The 19,136-nt window shown below is 43.0% G+C and overlaps 1 protein-coding gene across 1 annotated transcript in view; it reads left to right on the forward strand.

Annotated features, from left to right (window-relative positions):
* PIK3AP1 (phosphoinositide-3-kinase adaptor protein 1) overlaps positions 1-19,136 on the forward strand; it is a 99,709-nt gene that overhangs the window by 50,233 nt on the left and 30,340 nt on the right. The window contains exons 3-8 of the mRNA XM_037496675.2: positions 1,933-2,069; positions 4,623-4,767; positions 7,007-7,149; positions 7,281-7,413; positions 8,788-8,984; positions 11,503-11,692. Of these exons, the coding sequence (XP_037352572.1) occupies positions 1,933-2,069; positions 4,623-4,767; positions 7,007-7,149; positions 7,281-7,413; positions 8,788-8,984; positions 11,503-11,692 (945 nt within the window). The remainder of the gene's footprint in view (positions 1-1,932; positions 2,070-4,622; positions 4,768-7,006; positions 7,150-7,280; positions 7,414-8,787; positions 8,985-11,502; positions 11,693-19,136) is intronic.

Below are 19,136 nucleotides of genomic sequence, written 5' to 3' on the forward strand. Positions count from 1 at the left end.
TTTATAAACATTACAGACATTTTGTATTTTAGAATTTGTTTATAAGATTTTAATTCATTTCATCAGTTCTATTACTTGTTTGGATTGCATTTATTCAGTTGTTTAAGAAACAAATCTGTGATTAACTAGTGTTAACCAGTGATAAAATTTTCACTTTTTTAATTTTCACAATGCATTTTATATTATTTTTTATTTTGATCTACAATCCATTTAAATTTTATTTTGGAGTGTATGAGAATGAACAAGAATTGTAATTCTAGCCCCTTCTCTTTCCTCCATCCCTACCCCAAATAAATTTCCAGCACCTTCTGCTGAATCATAGTTGTCCTTCTCACCAACCGTTTTCTTTATTCTGTACTGATCTTTTAAAGCTTCCTTATTCACATATTAAGTTTTTATAAACACATAACTTAATTTTTTTAGCTATCATATTTGATTGCTCTGATTTGTTAGTATTTCATAAATTTAGTACAACATAAGACTACTTTTTATTATTTTTATTACTATTAATATTATTTAAACCTTAGTGGGAGACATACCTATTCAAATGAAATGTTTCTAGATAGGAAAATTAAATATAATAGAAGAAGTACATTGGTTGAAATGCAATTTTAAATTCACTGCAAGGAGGTCTCATATGTAGCTTATACTGTCCATTGTATTTGAAACTGAGTTTTTTTGATAGTCAGATTTTCTACTTATTTTGAGACAATTGGTAATTTTATTTTTCTATAAAAATTATATTGAAAGTTTTCAGATTTCTTAGCATTAAGCTTTCACCTCAGTCTGTTTCTGAAAATTTTTCTCCATATCTGTTACTATTATTATCCCATTCTCATTTGGCTTAGCTATATTTTCTGTATTCTTTTTGTTTTTATTTTTTTAAAGATTTATTTATTTATACAAGTACTGGGGTATAGGCCAGAGGCACAGGAGAGTGAGAGAATTCACCAGAGACAGAGCGGGGAGCAGAACAGGCAGACCCACCTTAGACACTGCTGAGGGGAGCAGTGAGTGAGGCAGGAGAGGTCTGCTGCGCCATGTGGGTTGCTCCCTGGCTGGCCGGGAGTCGGAACCTGCGCTGCAGAGGCTGCAGACAGCTTCACAGCACAGAGCTCAACCCGCTGTGCCACCAGGGAGGCCCTGTATTCTTTTTTTTTTTTTTTAAGATTTATTCATTTATTTAAGAACTGGGGTATAGGCTCTAAGAGCCTTAGAGCTCTGGTCATTTCCAACAGCATCATGTGGTTCTGTGCCACACCCCACACCCCTCCGCACCCCACCCCATGCCCCTTGGTACCCCAGTTCTGCTCTGAAACTGGGCGTGCTCTAAGCTTTCCACAGTAAGGGTGTGGCAGTGATACCGATCTGGAACCTGATTACACTGAATATCTAAGGTTTACTGAAATTGACTGCTTTTCCCTGTTGCTCCAGAGGGGGGTGACATTGACTGACCATATGGCTGAGGAATAGTGACCTCCTGGACAACACAGGTTTAACTTGCTTTTCAAAGGCTGACCTTTAAGTGGGCATCATGTTCTTGACCCCACTCTTGAGGATAAGGGGCCCGCTTTCTTCTCAGCCACCAAAGCCAGTCCTGTATGCCTGGAAGTGATGCTTCTGGAAGCCTGTTGGTTGCGAGTAGACCTGCCATCCTCTGGCAGCAGCCTACCTCAGACTTCATGACCTTCCTCTCCACCATCATCCTCTGACTGTAACCCTCCTCTGTGGCCCATTTAGTGGTTGGATTTCCCTCATGAGGTTCTCTTTCATGATATCCTGAGTCACTCCATTTAGCTTGTATGTGTTTGCCATTGGGGCTATTTCCTATTTGGTAATGTTTGGGGCTTCCGTGGGATGATGTTTGGGGCTTTCATCCCCACCAGTTCTTCTTCCTTCTGTTCCCATTCAGTGGTGTCATCTGTTCCGTAGATTCTGGCTGTGACTCAGTCACTGATACTGAGACTGAGGACGAGAAGGTCCTTCCCTACTCCAAGCAGCAGAGCCTGTCAACAGAGACCTCACCTGGGAACCTGATGGTGGTGCAGCCGGACCGCATCCGCTGTGGGGTAGGTGCCCCTGGGGCATGGGTGTTGTGGAGGGTGCATTTGTTGTGGTAAAGGGGGCAGGGTTCTGCCCTTGCACTTCAGTGTAATTCTAGCCTGCCTTTGAAGTTTCCCATACGTTAGCCAACCCGGGAGCCCTAGTTCCTGGGCCTTGGGCATGCCTTACTCTAAGTCAAAGGGAAATGAGCTCAAAGTGTTCATCAGGCTAAGAATTTTAGTCCAAAGATCAAAAATATAGAATGTGTGGGAGAACTGAAAGGGCATTACTGACACTTATGCCAAGCCTGGAGTTAGAGACCTGGGTCTGTTTCTGCCAGCCTAGTGCTGGTAGGAAGGAACTGCAGAGCATTTTGAGAGCTTGCTTCTCTGTTGACTGGCCACTGGCATGGCCCGAATGAGTGACTGGAAGCTTGATGGCTTAAAATTGCTAGCCAGCATTGCTGGCTAAAGGGTTAAGATAAATGCATTAGGCAGCTAGCATTTTCAGGTTTGGGACCTATATTAACAGGTGACTTGTACGTGTTGGCCAATCCACGGGCTTGTATCATTTCATCCTGACATAGTATTGAAGACTGTCATTATTTTCCTTTCCTGAGGAAAAATATGTGATATTTATAACAGTTCAAAGCAGAAAAATCCTTCCCTGTGGGTACAAGCCCTTTGCTAAATTTTCCACAAAGGACTCCTTGACATAGCAGTGGGGAGCACTTTGGCAATGGGAAATTCTAGCTCCCTTGCACTGGGAGTGGTTTTCTGTGACGCCCAAGGCAACGAGGCATGGAACAAGGGCCTCCTACATGTGAGTTGCTACACTCATAGACATGTTTGGTTTGGACAGCCCAGTGTTTTAAATTTAGGCATGAAAATCGGTGTTTCCATCTTCCACTGAATCAGTATCTGACAATACTAGACCAGAAATGAGTTGCAGCCTTTTAGACAGGATGTGTATCCCATAGTTCCCGCCACTCGCTTTTCTTTATTCTCAGCATACTTCATGCCTTGCGTTACTGGCCAGGCCCTTGTGGGTATTTCAGTTTTCAGTATCCCCATATTCCTTCTTACATCCCCCTGTCCCTCTGTCCTGGGATCACACTGATGGGTGCCTGTGGGTGAGGGGCCTGGGAGTAAAGAATTGTGCCCTCCTCATGCCTCCCTGAAGCTCCAGACTTTGTTCCTTCCCTCCCTGGCTCCCCTCTAACCCAGGATTCTCCTTGTTGTACACTTTGGGTTTCTGGGTTCTGGGATGGCTGGGCTGGGTTTGGATCTTGAATGTCATTAGAGGAGACACGTTCTCTCTCTCTGGCTTCCTATACTCCATGGGAAAAAGGGGAGATAGAGCAAGGCAGGGCCTGCAGTGGGAATTAGATCAGCCACGGATATATTCGCATGTAGACTTAGCAGCCCCCAGGAGCCAGGGCCATGCCCCCTCTCACCTGGTGTGAAGTTGTGACAATTGTATTGAAGGGCTACTATGAAGATTTTAGTAGAATCTGAGGTTGAACATAGGTATTAGTGAGGACCAGAAATCTCTCCTTTCCCCTGTTTTTTTGGAGGATCAATTCTTTCCAGTTCAAGGTCTTGAGAGGACCATATCCCAGTTTAACCAGCAAAATGAAACAAGAAAATTCCATCTGGTGTCTCAGCAAGAGATCCCAAAGCAAGATATTCAGATTAACCAGTGTCTTGGGAAAATCAATCCTCCAGGAAGTTATTTTTGTGCAATCAAGAGCAGCATAAGGAGCAAAACCCAAGAGGACTTCTCTAGACTGGTGCTATCTAATGTAAGGTGCAGGGGAGTCACATGTGGGCCTTGCAGTGCACATTTTGGTTCAGCAGCTCCAGGAAGGACTTGAGATTCTAACAAGTGTGCAGGGAATTCTGATGCCACAGCCCCTTGGCCTCACCTTGAGTAGAAAGGCTAGTCTAGAACAGTACTTCTCAAACTATCTATCGTGAGAGACCCTTTTGTTTTTTAAGGTCCTAATTCATTTTTTCCTTGTAGTGTTATGAGATATAATTGACGCACCTCACTGTCAAATGTGTACATTTAAGTTGTACAGCAGAATGACTTGATATATTGCACAGCAGTTACCACAGTAAGTTTAGTTAATATCCATCACCTCACAGAGGTCAAAAAAAGAAAGAAAAGCATAAGAGAAAAAAGACATTTTTTCCTTGTAATGAGAACTTTTAGGGTTTGCTCTTTCAGTAACTTTCCCACAGCTTGTGGACCAATCATAAACTACAATAAAACAAAATGCTATGAAAATGAAATCAAAAGACATAAAATACAAACCTTGGGTTTTAAAATTGTTATTAGGTTCAACAGATTGAAAATTGTGCCATCAAATAGCTAGAAAGGTTTATAACTATTCACTTTTAGGGTTTGTAATTTGTCTCATTGGAACCTGTGGCAAACATTCCCTGTCCGGCACTGGACCCCAACCCCCAGCTCCACTGGGAATAGCTTATCAATGTAGAGCTGGGGTCAAGGGAGCGGGAAGACCCAGTTCCCTAACAGAGGGAGAGGGGACGATGACCGATCTCCCATTCCAGGCAGAAACCACTGTCTACGTCATAGTTAGATGTCAGCTGGATGAGAGGGTGATGACGGAAGCGGAATTTTCTCCTGAGGATTCTCCCTCGATAAGAGTGGAAGCCAAGTTGGAGAATGAGTACACTGTTTCTGTGAAGGCTCCCAGTAAGTAGCCACAACTTTATTTTATTTTTTAAAGATTTATTTTATTTATACAAGAGCTGGGGTACAGCCAAGATGCGCAGGAGGATGAGAGGATTCACCAGAGACAGAACGGGAAACAGAACAGGCAGACTGACAAAATACACTGCAGAAGGGAGCAGCAGGCGAGACAGGAGAGGTCTGCTGCACCATGTGGGTATCCCTGTGGCTGGCTGGGATTGAACCAGCGCTGCAGAGGCTGTGGACAGCTTCACAGCGCTGCGTTCAACCACCTGCACCACCAGAGAGGCCCAGTAGCCGCACCTTTAGAAAGTACCATTGTGTCTAGGAAAAGACTGACTTTTGCTTCTCTTACTTGTCCTGAATTACTTAACAAGATTTGGATTTGGTTATCATGTTCTATTTTAAAGGAAAAGGACATTGTAGAAATATACATATGTGGTGGAGAATGGATGGATTTATTTACATTTTTATTACAACAAAGTTAATATATTAAAATTTTTTGAAATTAAAGAAAAGTAGGAAAAAAGTCATCTGACACTTCGCCACTCAGTGTTTGGCCTCTGGTCACAATTTATAAAGATAGTTGTTCCAATACTAACTATTGCTTTATATTCTGTTTTTTTCTTTATGTAATCTTATTATCCCATGCCATAACATGGCCTTTGTAACTTTATATTTTTATAACATATTTTTCTATTATAAAAGTAATGCTTGCTTAATTTAGAAAATTTAAAGACTACAATAATAAAGGAAAGTAAATAGAAAATTATGCATACACTGACCCCAAAGGAAGTCTCTGGTTTCTGTATTTTTCCACATCTGTGTATAGTTTCATAGTGTCATGTAGCCCACTTTTGTTACTCAGAAATATACCGTGAATATTTCCCATGTTAAAAAATATTCATTTACAACTTGAAGTTTAAAGGTTGCAAGGTAATCCATTGTATAAATGTTCCATAATTTATAAAGCCCTGTGTCCCTTGTGCCAGGCCTAAGTCTTAAAACCATAATTTTAGGCTATGTGATATTTGGTTGAATAAAAATGTAGCCTAGTATTTAAATTTTTTTATTTCTTCATTATTGCATGTTTATGTGATTTCTGATTTCTTATTGTCTGGTGTTATTTTAAGTTATGCCATTTTGAATATCTTTCCATATGTACAATTTTTTCTGTATTTAGGATTATTTGCTAAAGATGGAATCTCTAAAACAGTGGATATTTTTCAGGGTGTTGGAAAATGGTGCTTAATTGCACTCTAAAATATTACTACTATCAAGTTTATTTGCTATATCAAGTTTATATATCACCACCAAGATTAGGTGCTATCATTTTAAATATTTTTGCTAATTTGATATATTTTTCAGAAGCAGTCCATTGTTTTAATTTGCATTTCTTTGATTACTAGTGATGTTGAGTGTTTTTCCATGTTCTCTACTTGTCACATTTCCTCTTTTGTGAATCGAATCTTTGTGGTTGGTATATTTTTAATTTTTTCTTTCCCCTTCAAAACCCCTTCCTGTGGTGTGGAAAAGAGCACTGGGGGGAGCCAAGTAGTGACACCAGCGGAGCGAGTAGTCCATTCTCTTTTTTTAAAAAAATTTATTTATACATACAAGAACTGGGGTACAGGCCAGAGGTGCAGGGTGTAAGGATTCACCAGAGACAGAGTGGGAAGCTGAACAGGCGGATCTACTGAAATACACTGCTAAGGGGAGCAGCGGGTGAGACAGGAGAGGTCTGCTGCGCCATGTGGGTAGCTCCCTGGCCGGCCGGGGATTGAACTCACACTGCAGAGGCTGTGGACAACTTCATAGTGCTGTGTCTTAACCCCTTGCACCACCAGGTAGGCCTGCGAGTAGTCAATTCTACTGACCCAATGATGGAAACATGGAGTTCCGCCTGCCAGAATCCTTCCTACCTCTGGGGACCCCAATATTCTGCATAAAGCACTTTAATCTCAACTCTTCTTCCTGTTTATTGTGGCACTAGGCCTACAGTAGTGAATAAAGTTGATGGAACTCATTCAAAAACTAAATTGCAACCCCGATGAGGATAATTCCTGACTCAGCAATCTGCCATATCCGGTCTATCATCTACTTCTACCCTTTCCAAGACTCCCCTAGCCCAGCCACCAATTCATTTCTTCACCTTTAGGATGGGACATATCCATCCAGGAACACTTTTCTCTGGACCCTTGTTCTTCTTGGGCACTCTTATAGTATCTTTTCTTCTGTTCAGACCTTTCATCTGGAACTGTTTCTCTGAAGATATATTCCGGGGACTTGGTGGTATGTGAAACTGTTATAAGCTATTATACTGACATGGAAGAAATTGGGAATTTGTTGTCCAATGCTGCGAATCCTGTGGAGTTCATGTGTCAGGTAAGGATGTTTCGAACAGAAACCTTGAGTTTTCTGGTCATATGGTTACTATTCATGATTCAATAGCCTTAAATCTGCTGGATGGGAGATGGCTGGATTTACTATCTGACTGTCTTCACTTTCACATTCAGGCCTTTAAAATTGTGCCCTACAACACAGAGACTCTTGATAAACTGCTAACCGAGTCCCTGAAGAACAACATTCCCTCAAGTGGGCTGCACCTCTTTGGAATCAACCAGTTGGAAGAAGAAGATATGATGACAAGTAAGTTAACCATTGAAGCTCAGGAAACCAATGGTGGGTTGATTTCAGCCTGTTGGTTTCAGCATCCAGTAAACCTGTGCTCATGCTCTCTGTTAGTTCCTACAGCTCATCCTCTGAGAAGGAGTCATTCTTCGTTGGGTAGCCAGAGATTCTTCAAAATTCAGCCTGAATACTTCATTCCCTTGCAAAAACTTTTTTGTGGTTCCCACTGGCCTTCTAGATAAAGCAAATAAACTTCTTGGCTTGTTTAGAAGCCCATCCCAGGTGCTCCTGTTGCATTTCTATCCTTACCTCTCTCCACTCTCCCCCTTGGCTTCCGTGCTCTCCTGCATGGATGATATGAACATATTTCATCTGTTGACAATTCTGCCCTATTTCTTGCCACTTTGACACATGGGAATAGAGTTTCTTCCTTCTCGCCTGGTTGTCATCTACCTTGTTAACTTCTCTTCACCTCCCTGCAGCATTTTAGGTAGCACTTTCTCAGGAAGACCTTCTTGAGTCTCTGGTTGCATCCGGGTTCTGTGAATTCCTTAGGTAGGTGGGCTTCCCTAGCATGCGAGTGTGCTGGCCTAGCATTCCTCAGCGGTGTTTGTCTTCTTTGCTAGTCTGTCAGCTCAGCAAGGGTGGGACTGTACCTGGGTAGCTCACTGTAGACTCAAATTAAATATTTATTCGATAAGGGAAGAGCAGTCTCTTTGTATGTGTGGCGTGTGGAAACTGGGAGATGTACCCAAGAGCCTCTTGCATGGGAACGGTTTCTGGTGCTTGGGCAAGATGCCCATTGTGGCGCTTCTGTGGGCACTGCTCTTCCTTCACTCTGTGGGTCCATTGTCACCTGCCTGTGTTTCATTTTTCCACACCTGAGAGAACCATAAAGTCGAGGATATGCACCTTCAATCCTCTTCCTGGGGGCATCCTCTTATTGCCTCTCCTCATTTTCCTACTATGGAATATTCTTGCATCACTTCCAGCAGGTGCTAATATTCTCTACTCTTCAACTTGGAGGTAGAGGAGAGAATATTTCATAGCCTGACAATGTAGTACTTCATGGCTGCTATTTAAACCTTTAAGAAATCAGCACATTTTGAATTCATATTATTTCTCAGAATTCCTCCATCCTTTTGGAGAAAGAAGATAGAATATTAGTTATTAGATTTGCTAATTAATGAAAATATCATTTATTTTGTCATCGGAAGGCATGATATCTAGTGGTGTCCCAGAGGAAGCTGTCTGATGTTAGGTCAATCAGCCAACACATAGTGATTAGTGCCTGTTGGAAGCTGTACTCGGCCTGGCAGCTTTCTTTCTGTGAACAGCAGTGCCTTGTGCCTTCATTTCTGTCACATGAAGTTTTCCTTGACAATTTTTCAGATCAGAGAGATGAAGAACTGCCTACCTTGTTGCATTTTGCTGCAAAGTATGGACTGAAGAACCTCACTGCCTTGTTACTCACCTGCCCTGGAGCCCTACAGGCATACAGTGTGGCCAACAAACACGGCCACTACCCCAACACCATCGCTGAGAAACATGGCTTCAAGGACCTGCGGCAGTTCATCGACGAATATGTGGTAAGGTCAAGGCAGGAGAGGCTCTGATTAGAAGTCAGTGTGGTGCTAGGGCTGCCTTTCACCAAAGACATGGTCAGATTTCATGCCACTCTTGAGGTGTGTCTTCATGTGCCATATACTGGCACATGAGGGATGAGCCTTGGAGTCTCATGGATCTGGGTTCAAACCCTGGACCAACATTTGTCAGCCATGTAACTTTGGGCAGATCACATATTCTTTCTCTCAGTTTCCTAATATGCAGAAGGAAGATAGTAATAGTTTCTGTCAGTGTAGTTATGAGGGTAAAAGGAATGTGTGTAATGCACTGAGGTCTACCCTCAACAAATTTGCAGTGAATTTTACAAAGACTTTAGCATGAGTCTACTGAAGGTTGACGCTGATCCCTCATCTCAATCATCTTTTTATTCACCAACAAAGCAATTTGGTGAGATGCTTCCAGTCACTTTGCCCACCATTAGGCCCAGGTGAATTGTATCCTTCCTTAGCAGAGACCACAATAAGACTTTGTACCTGAGGTTTCAGGGAGGCCAGCAAAACCCCTTTCTACTGACTCTCTACCTGAGTCTGAGTTGTGTTAAGGTAGATATGCTCAGTGTAACTCCTCATCCTGTTTTGGATCCTTCTCTCCTCTTTGATGGTTGACCTCTCGGTCCCATCCAAGGTAGAACTCCACACCCAACATTGGTCCCATTGTCTGGGAGACAGCTGCCTTCCTAATGTTTCCCCTTTCCTCTACCTTCGAGATTCACAGAGAGGATTCAAGAATAGCTCAGTCTCTTGTCAAGGCTGTGACCTCAAAATGAACAAGAAACACAATTCAATTTTTGCTTTCTACCTTCACATAGAACAGTGCCTGACACCTCCCCAGAAACTCAACTCTGTGCTCTGACAGTCTATAAGACAGTGACTCACCGAGACATATAAAGGGGTTTCCCAAAATCTGAGGGTGATTAAGCGTTTTGAATGAATAGAATATTACAAGTCCCTGTTTGCAATATAATTAACATAAAAGTGCTCACAGTGGGGGCATATTTACTCAGCTTTACTTTGCCAAAGTTACAGTGTATAAAGTGCTGTGTTTCATTTCCATGCCACTCATTTTTATTAAGGACAGACTGTGTTCATAGTAATGACTACTCTTTATTGAGTTAATTTTATTGGCTGATGCACCGTCTCATTTAATCCTCACCACAATCCTTTGAAGCTGACAATAGCATCATCCTTCTTTAAAAAATGACGGAAAGGGCTTCACAAGGCAAAGCCATGTGCCTTGGGTCACACCTAGTAAGGCTGGAGATAGGATTTGAACCTAGTTTGGAGCTAACGCTGAGGCTTGTTATCTTGTTCCAGGTAACAAGGGAATTTAGAGATGCCCTTTCAGTTAGCACTAAAGTTAATCTGGTTCACATTTCTCGTAGCATCTTGGGTCTCCAACTATAATCATCTTCAACCGATTCATCCTCAGCATCACTACCGAAAGGTTGTCTCTCTGTGCTGTTCATGACCTCTAATAACTGCCCTGTTTTCTCTTTCCACCACATCAAAGCCAAATGCAGACCCTGGGTCTCCAACACCATGCAGCTGTCACCTGGTCCACTGCTTGGGTCTCCTTAGGAAACCAGCACAGAATGTCAATAGCAGATTAGCCCTCTTGGGGCAGTGATGACGAAAAGGAGGATTTCTGTGGGTTGATGCTGAAATAGGGTTGTGAAATACCGACGTTTCTTACCAGGAGAAGTTGTGCAGAACTTTCAGGGAACCCAACTCTCTGGCTTCACAACCCCCGGAGGCAGAATGACAGAGGCTTCAGGTCACTTTATCCAGGGCCGTCTCTCCTCGCAGGCACCATCCCTGGGGGCCACTTGGGAGAAGCACACAGCCAGATACTTTGCAAAGCTTGCTGGCACGCGCAGGGACTAGTGACTGGAGACCACAGGGGTTACTGCCTGCACAGAGGAGTAGTGAGAGCACCTGAACTGCAGGTCTAGTAGCTCATGTGAATTTCCATGTGGCCAGTCAGTACGGTCTACACCTCATGTGTGTTTTGTTCCTCTTTGAGGAACTACCAGGGTATAGTCGAAAGGCCACAAGCCAGGACTGCAGGCCCTGGAGCCAGGCAGTGGCTGTTTCTGAGCTTTGGTTTTCTCATCTGTGACCTAGAGAATATTATATTTTTCTTTAGCTATGGTGGGAAGGATGACACAACATGAGGTAGAGGCTGGTACTTTGTAGCATACCTGACACACAATCGATGCTCATGACAGAGTTTAAATTCATATCCTTTGCTCAGTGGACATTTAACATGTGTCTCCTGACGTATGACCCTGTGCTAGGTGTTGGGCTAAGATACAAAGATTATCGTAAAACAAAACAGGACATGGAACCTGGCCTCAAAGAGCTTTCAGTCTGAGGGAAATGCAGACAGTGGCAAACCTGACTACCTGTCACCAGCCCACTCAGAGGGGCCTTATGACCCCAGAAAGCTCATGTCCCAGTGTGGGTCCATATTCTCTTCCAGGAAACTGTGGACATGCTGAAGAGTCACATTAAAGAGGAACTGATGCAAGGGGAGGAGACGGACGCGGTATATGAGTCCATGGCCCACCTTTCCACAGACCTGCTCATGAAATGCTCCCTCAATCCCGGCTGTGACGAGGAGCTGTACGAGTCCATGGCTGCCTTCGCCCCTGCTGCCACAGAAGACCTCTGTAAGTAGCGCGGTCCAGCTCTGTGTCCGCTGTTCTGACAAACAGGCTTCTTCCTTCTGGTGTGAGGGGAAGTCCCTGCCTCTCTCCCCTCCCCGAGAAAAAGATCCTGTTTTACACAAAGTTAAATCTGTCATCATAAGCTGTGACTGGCAGACTCCTTCTACAAACTTCCTCTGCTGGACCTGCTGTGTGACTGGAAGGTTCCAGCAAGTCCTGGAAATCAGAAGGTTCCAGCAAGTCCTGGAAATCAGAGTTGATGAAGCCGTTGCTAAATCAGTGGCTGTCAACCCAGTGAGGCCCAGTGGGTCATTATAATGAAAATGTTGTAACATCCCCTTGAATGCCCCTGACCTTGTTACTGCTACAATAGGTTTATACATAGTATAACCTACCTACATATGAAATTTTCAGAAACCAAATGTATGTGCTAACTGAAATATAAAAGAGATGATAGGAGAGAAAATGCACAGGTAACAGGAACACAGTGAAGTAGTCAGAAGCAGATACCTACACTCAGAATCGCTGCCGGTGTCTTGGCCTCAATGCTGGGTGACGCATGTCTGCTGTGCTGGTGGCTCAGCCTGACGCCGCCCCCAACAGTGGGCATTCACATCTGGGTTTTCCTAAGTGAAATGATTCTTACTCTCCTCTCTATTCTCATATTAATCAAATTCCTGGGAAATTCAGTATATATTAAAACTGTGAAAAACAGAAGTTTTATTAATATATCAAACAGTTCACATTCTAGGCTCAAAAAAACATAAGTAGATATTTTTAGGGTAACCTGACTTTATTGGCTTAATATATAATAAACTTATTTCCAAAAGAAATCCCCAAGACATGATTACTTTTCTAAGTTGAAGAACAAATTTTTGTTTGTTTTTGCTTATCTTAATGATTTTCCCCAGTAGCAGAAGTAATGGATTCTTATAAAAACTTGAGATAAAATAGAAATGTACAACCAAGTTGATAAAATTCCATATAACTCCACCCAACCAACCAACATGGCACTAGTAATAGTTTGGTGAATATATTTGTCCTTGTTTTCCCTGGTATCTGCTGACATTAAATAAACAATATATACAGTCAAACATATGCACATATATGGAGAAATACGCATGTGTATAAATAATGCACCTTATGCAGTTATTTCTTTATATATTTATAGTGGAATATTGAAAAGACACGAGGGATGTGAAACAGTTCACTGTGCAGGGCTCTCCTGCACCTTGCAGGGTGACTGGGTCCTTCTCCCCTCTCATCCTTCCTTTCCTCAGTTAAGTGCCATTATGGTTACAACACCATTTTGGTGACATCTCAAAATACCCTTATGGATTTTCAAAGCCCCCAGAGACAGCAGTGTTGCTCCCTTTGAGAACGACTAAAGAAGGTTGGATTTTAGGGCTGGAACAGGGTTGAAGAAGACTCAAAGAGCCTTCCTAATAAGTTAGCGCTAGTTGCTATCAAATGTTAAGCACTCTGAAGCTCTGCCTAAGACATAGTTCTCTTTGCCTCTGATTAATATCCCCCAAAGACAGGCAAATACCCATCAGTGTATCAGCTATATTGATAGAGGGCTTTCTGGAATGGGCTAGATTGAATGTTGCCACCTTTCAGCCTGAAAAGAGGACAGTGGCTGCTAAGTGCTTTCCAGGGGAGACTAGAAGGAAAAAGAGGTAGACCTTGTCCTGTAACTCCCCCTCCCAGTCTCTGGGAGAACTGGGGGTACTGGTGAAACTCCTGCTAAATGTACCCTAACCAGGCAGGAATGCCAGGAGAGAAAGCGTCTTCCCGCTATCCATGGACTTTATCTCAATAAATCCTTAAAGTAACCCTATAAGGATGTGTTTATTGCCTGTGCTTTACAAATGAGAAGACTGAGGCACAGAGAGGTAAAAAACCTTCCCAAAGTCTCACTGCTAGTAAGTGATAGAATCCAGATTTCAACCTAGGTCTCTCTGTCCCTAGAGCTGTATTATTTATTGTGTGCCAGAAATTTCAGCCCTGGTTTCTTTCAGAAAAATCATCCAGCAGCTACAGCCATGCTTCCTCTTTCTGCAGCCCAGACATTAGCTCACAAATCAGCCTCTGGCGCCCCCTGCCCTCTCTCCTCCATCCCTCCGTCCTTCCATACACCCAACCAGCCAACATCAGTTTTATTTCAGCTACTTGTCTCTCTTGGCTGCTAGAGAGACAAAGGCAGAGGGTGCTGGGGCGGGCAAACAATCCTTTATTCCACTGTGGAACAGAGGCCCCTGAACACTTAGGGAATGATCAGTATCCACTTGGGGAGCCAGACATCAGGTATCATCATTTTTACCCTGTGCACTTCTCATGGGGCTGTTGAACGATGAAGAAATCCCCACTGGACTGGCTGTGTTGAGAGACAGGGAGCCCTAAACCTGTTATCAGACTGGATGGTGTGACTGGTGAAATCCCCACCCCTGTCAGTGAAAAACTGTGGGGTTGGGGGGTTAAGAAGGAGGATATAAAGGCACCACCCACTCCTCCTCACTTGTTGGGCCCTTGCAGGGGGAGTGGCGAGGTTCTTCAGCAACTGAGTGCCATGAAGCTAGACTGGTTTGTGGTCAGTTGGCAACTTGTAAAGTTATGGGGGGCCAAAGGGATTCTGGTTGCTGTGGAGGGAGGAGGCTGCCTTTGAATAGGGAAAGGAAACCCACTGCAGATCATATAAACTCTGAATGTTCTGATTCTGGACATGGTTTAGTTTGTGTTTCTGTCTCTGTGATTTAATCTGAAAACCACCACTTCCCAACCAGCCAGAAGAAGCAGCACTTGTACGTGGGGGGAGCCATTCATTTACTGCCAGTGACTCTATGAGAGAAGGCAATTTAGTTTATAAAGAAGTGGGATAGAAGGCAAACTGATAAACAAAAGATGCATATTTGCAGAATTGTAAGTTATCTACCAGCCCTTTCAAGTCAAGTACTGCTTTTACCTGTGTTATCTGATCATCCTTGGGCTTGGTAAGTAGAATTATCTCCATTTTGCAGGGGAGAAAACTAAGGCTCTGAGATTTCATAACTTACGTAAGCCTCATGAAGCTGGGTCAGGAATCTGGGTTTGCATATTCCCAAGGGACAAGTCTGCTCCTCACTGGGCTACTAGACTGTCCTGGCCTGCCCTTCTTCTAGGGTCTGCATTTGCCAGACCTGGGAAGTGCCCTTAGGAGCTATTTCTAAATGTCTAAATAGCTGATATGGTCTCATTCAACCCCAGAGGTTGAAAATAAGCAAATTAAAGAGAATGGGTTGTGTTTCTTGACTCACTCATCTGCTCGCTTGCAGAACAAGAATGATCACAGGCTTTAGGTCTACCTTGGCTGTCACTAACTGTGTGGGGCCAGACCTGCCTCTTTCTGATATGAAATCCAAAATAACCTCTAAGTAGGAAAGATGGCAGGAAAACTCCCAGTGTTGAACAAAGGGGCACTGGGGACAATGTTAGCTATTGGGCTCTGAGCCTGAGATTTCATGAGTCAAATCCAGTCTCTTCACGTGTGATGTGTACACACTCTCTCTCTCTCTCTCTATCTCTCTCTCTCTCTCTCTCTCTCTCTCTCTCTCTCTCTCTCTCTCTCTCTCCCCCTCTCTCTCTCACTCACTTGTGGTCTTTAGTTTAGATATGCTGCCACCAGGTGGTAACTTCATGTCTTCATTATCAGGCCTTCAATTGTGCTGCCAATTCTCTTGATAATTTTTTGTTCAAGTCCCCACTGATTCGAACCATCAACTTTTGAGTGACACTATAGAATGTCTTTCTTAAGGGCAAACTTATACACACACCAAGTAAAAATAAAGGCAACAGACCTCTCTTTGGGTGTTTTCATTATCTTGGAATCTTATTCTCATTGGGTTCTTTGATCCCGATCCTTGCCTTCAGAGAATGATTTGGTCCTGGTGCTCTTTCAACTTTGGTAATAAATTTGGTTTGGAAGGCCTCACTCAGTAACTGGTCACTTCCCTGAGGCTCTGGGTTCTAAGGCCTTGGGAACCATTTTTAGGAGGCCTTGTCCAGCTGTTTCCAAGGTCATCTGCTTATAGATTTACCTCTGTTTAACTATCCCACAAGTTTGTCTTTCTTCTATAAGGAGAAAAGAGTAAAAGAAGAAAGGCTAGTATTTCACTTCTGGAAATTGTAAACTCTCAGGAGTCTCTGCTTCGTGTGACTCCTGCCTTGAACTTTTCTTTTGCACTCCCATTACCACTGCTCCCTTCTGTGGCTCAAGTTTAAGCATAGCAGAAAGCTGATGGAACCCTCTCTGACTTGCTGGCTTCCCTTAGCAACCTCCTTGGTAACTGCTGTCTTTGTGCCCGATCATCTCCAACTGTGCTTTCTTTACCTGGGCTCTCTGATTTCAACCCTCTCTGACCTGGGTCTCCTCTGAGCTGAGGGCACTTGAGGGCACATTAAAGGGCCTCATTTCCCAATCCTATAAGGTCTGTGCTCAGCTTCAGGACCATCTATAAGCAAAATTGTTAAGTTACAGATTTGCTTCTGGAACTATCTGCACCTTTTCTCTGGGGAACCTCAACCTGTGGCTGCTGAGCCTTTGCCATCTTTATACTGTCCATCTTGAGAAGACTGGCTCATAGAATCAAGAGATGCTTTTAGCAGGGGAAAGGGAGGCTGATGTGGGAGATGAGACTCAGCTCTTCCTGACTTCAATTGCTTTTGACTCCTCCAGACATACAGCAGCTGTGGGGGCACATAAGCACTTGGTGAAGTTATGCACTCTCTCTCTCTCTCTCTCTCTTTTTAAGATTATCTTTTTTTAAATTTATTTATACAAGAACCGGGGTACAGGCCAGGTGCGCGGGAGGGTGAGAGGATTCACCAGAGACAGAATGGAGAACAGAACAGGCAGACTGACTGAAATACACTGCTAAGGGGAGCAGCGGGTGAGACGGGAGAGGTCTGCCATGCCATGTGGGATTCTCGCCAGCCAGACTGGATCGAACCAGCGCTGCAGAGGCTGCGGACATCTTCACAGCGCAGCACTCAACCACCTGTGCCACCAGGGAGGCCCGGCCCAAGTTATGCTCTCTTGAAAGTTTTAAAGTTAATGAGATAAAATCCCCACTACCAAAGGCAACTTGCATAGTAGACCTTATAGGCATAAGAAAACCACAAAACTTTTGTTTGTTTTTTTTAATTCTTTCAATCTTAGTGCCTTCTTTTTCATTGCCTGTGTTAGCCGTCACTCCTTAGCCCCCCTGATTTCAAACTGCTGTTTTCCTCTGTCTGTCTCTGTTTTTTTTTCTGATGCTTTGTTATAGCTCTTGTTCTCTCTATGTCTGTTTCTCCCCATCCCCTCTCTCTGGGTTCTCTCTCCCTTCCTCCTCTGTGCCTGTGTGTGCTGCTGTCTCTCCTGCTCTCTCTGTCTCACACTCTCTCCTTCCCACACTTCTCCATAAGGATACGGGATGGTTGCATTGTTTAATTGACATGGTCAATCAAAGCGCTTCCATCCCCCGAATGCAAACAAAACCCACCAGGTTTCAGGTTCCCTTCAAATTTCTGACCGTGCTGCTCCTGGCTCTGAGACTCTGATTTTTTTTTTTTGCTTTCTGTTTTGCCTCTCAAAAGGTTCTTTTGGCCTTCTTTCAGGCTTTGAAAGGAGAAGAAAAGTCTCTGAGTATCCAACATTTTACTGTATTATGTTTCAGGTTAGCTTTATATCAAATTAACACATATAATCTGGATGGAGTTTCCACTGTAGCAAAGTGAACGAGATTTATGTCCTGGGAGGAGTATCATATGGGCTTCTTTGAAAATTCACTATTGCTTTTGACTCATTCCCTAATGAAGTGCCTGCCCTGGCTTTCTTTCATTTGTTCAAGCTTCTTTCCTCCCAGAAATGGGCTTTTTCTTGGCTGACTCCTTCTATGAAGCAGTGTAACTCTGTCATTGGCTCAGCTCAGAAATCTTCTTCTCATTATCGCTGTCGTTTTCTCTTTACAGAAATAAAAGAACTTTGCACTTTCTACCTAGACCAGCAAGTTTCAGCGCATTTCAGTTTATTTTTAACTGACAAGTGGTGAAGGTTAAATGCTGAGAATATGAAGCACAAATCCTGAGCATCCAGGAATGCAATATAATGATAATTATGCTACTTTTTTTTTTTTTTAACACAATGTCCTTTTCCTGGAAACTGAGCCTCACTACAGCAGTTTCTATGTATTTCAACCCCTCATGTGTTTCTCATGAGGGGCCATCAGGTTTTCAAATGTAGAGTTTGAGAGGATCCCATTGAGACCCTCTAGATAACTCTAAACAACCAGGAATGTCTTTATTATTACAAAAGAGTAAGAAGTAAGTCTTAACAAATAACTTCAAATAATGTGCCAGTATTATTAGTTGGCTGGTATCAAGAGCCAGAGGAGCTGTGTTAAGAAGGATTCTGAGGCTAGAAAGAAAGCAAGAAATTGATGGTGATGTTTGCCTTGAGCGCAGGATAGGGACATGGAGGTCAATATATGTATTTCCTGTTCCTGGTCTAATTCAAAGATATTTATACACAATTAACTATAAAAATAACCATGTTATTTAATATATAAATGAAAAGAAAATCATTTTTTAGGTGACTTTATTTAAAGCAGTGCCCATCCAGAGACTCAATGGAGGCCAGTCTGTATCAGGCCAGTACTGCTGAGACCATGTGCCGATATGCTCTGGCTTGAGAGTGCTCTAATCCCTGTGTCCTTCTCCCCTTGCCAGTCCAGGATGGGACAGAAAGTCACAGCTGGTTGATATGCTGATATTTGGCTCCATCTGTGATAGGTAGAATAATGACTCCAAACCCATGAATATGCTAGGTTATGTGGCAAAGGGAAATTAAAGTTGTAGATGGAACGAAGGTTGCTAATCAGCAGACCTTAAGATAAAAGGGAATATTCTGGCTAAGTAAACACAAGGGTCCTTCCAAGTAGAAGAAGAAATCAGAAGACAGACCAGAGATAGTGCAGCTAAGCTTTCTGCCTCACATTGTTCACTTTGAAGATGGATGATGCCCTAGTGCCAAAGAATGTAGGGGACCTCTAGAAGCTGGAAAGGGCAAGGAGACAGATACTTTCTTAGAGTTTCCAGAAAAGAATGCAATCCTGCCAAAAATTTGATTTTAGTCCTGGGGGACCCATTGCAGACTTGTGAACCACAGAACTCTAATAAATTTGTGTTGTTTTAAGTCAATAAGCTTGTGGTGATTTGTTAGAGTAGCAACAGAAAAGGAACATGCCATCTAGGTTGCCTCAATATAATGATAATGATAACCATTAATACTTAATGCCTGGCACTATTGTTAAACATTTTATAAGCAATGTCTCAATTGGAGAGGTAGGTACTATTACTTATTTCTTCTTTGCAGATACAAATATACTTGGTAATTTTTACCAAGTAATTTGCTCAAGGACACAGAGCTAGT

The sequence above is a fragment of the Talpa occidentalis genome, unplaced genomic scaffold, assembly GCF_014898055.3.
Source record: "Talpa occidentalis isolate TD23 unplaced genomic scaffold, MPIMG_talOcc4v2.1 talOcc4.8, whole genome shotgun sequence".
Taxonomy (NCBI): Eukaryota; Metazoa; Chordata; class Mammalia; order Eulipotyphla; family Talpidae; genus Talpa; species Talpa occidentalis.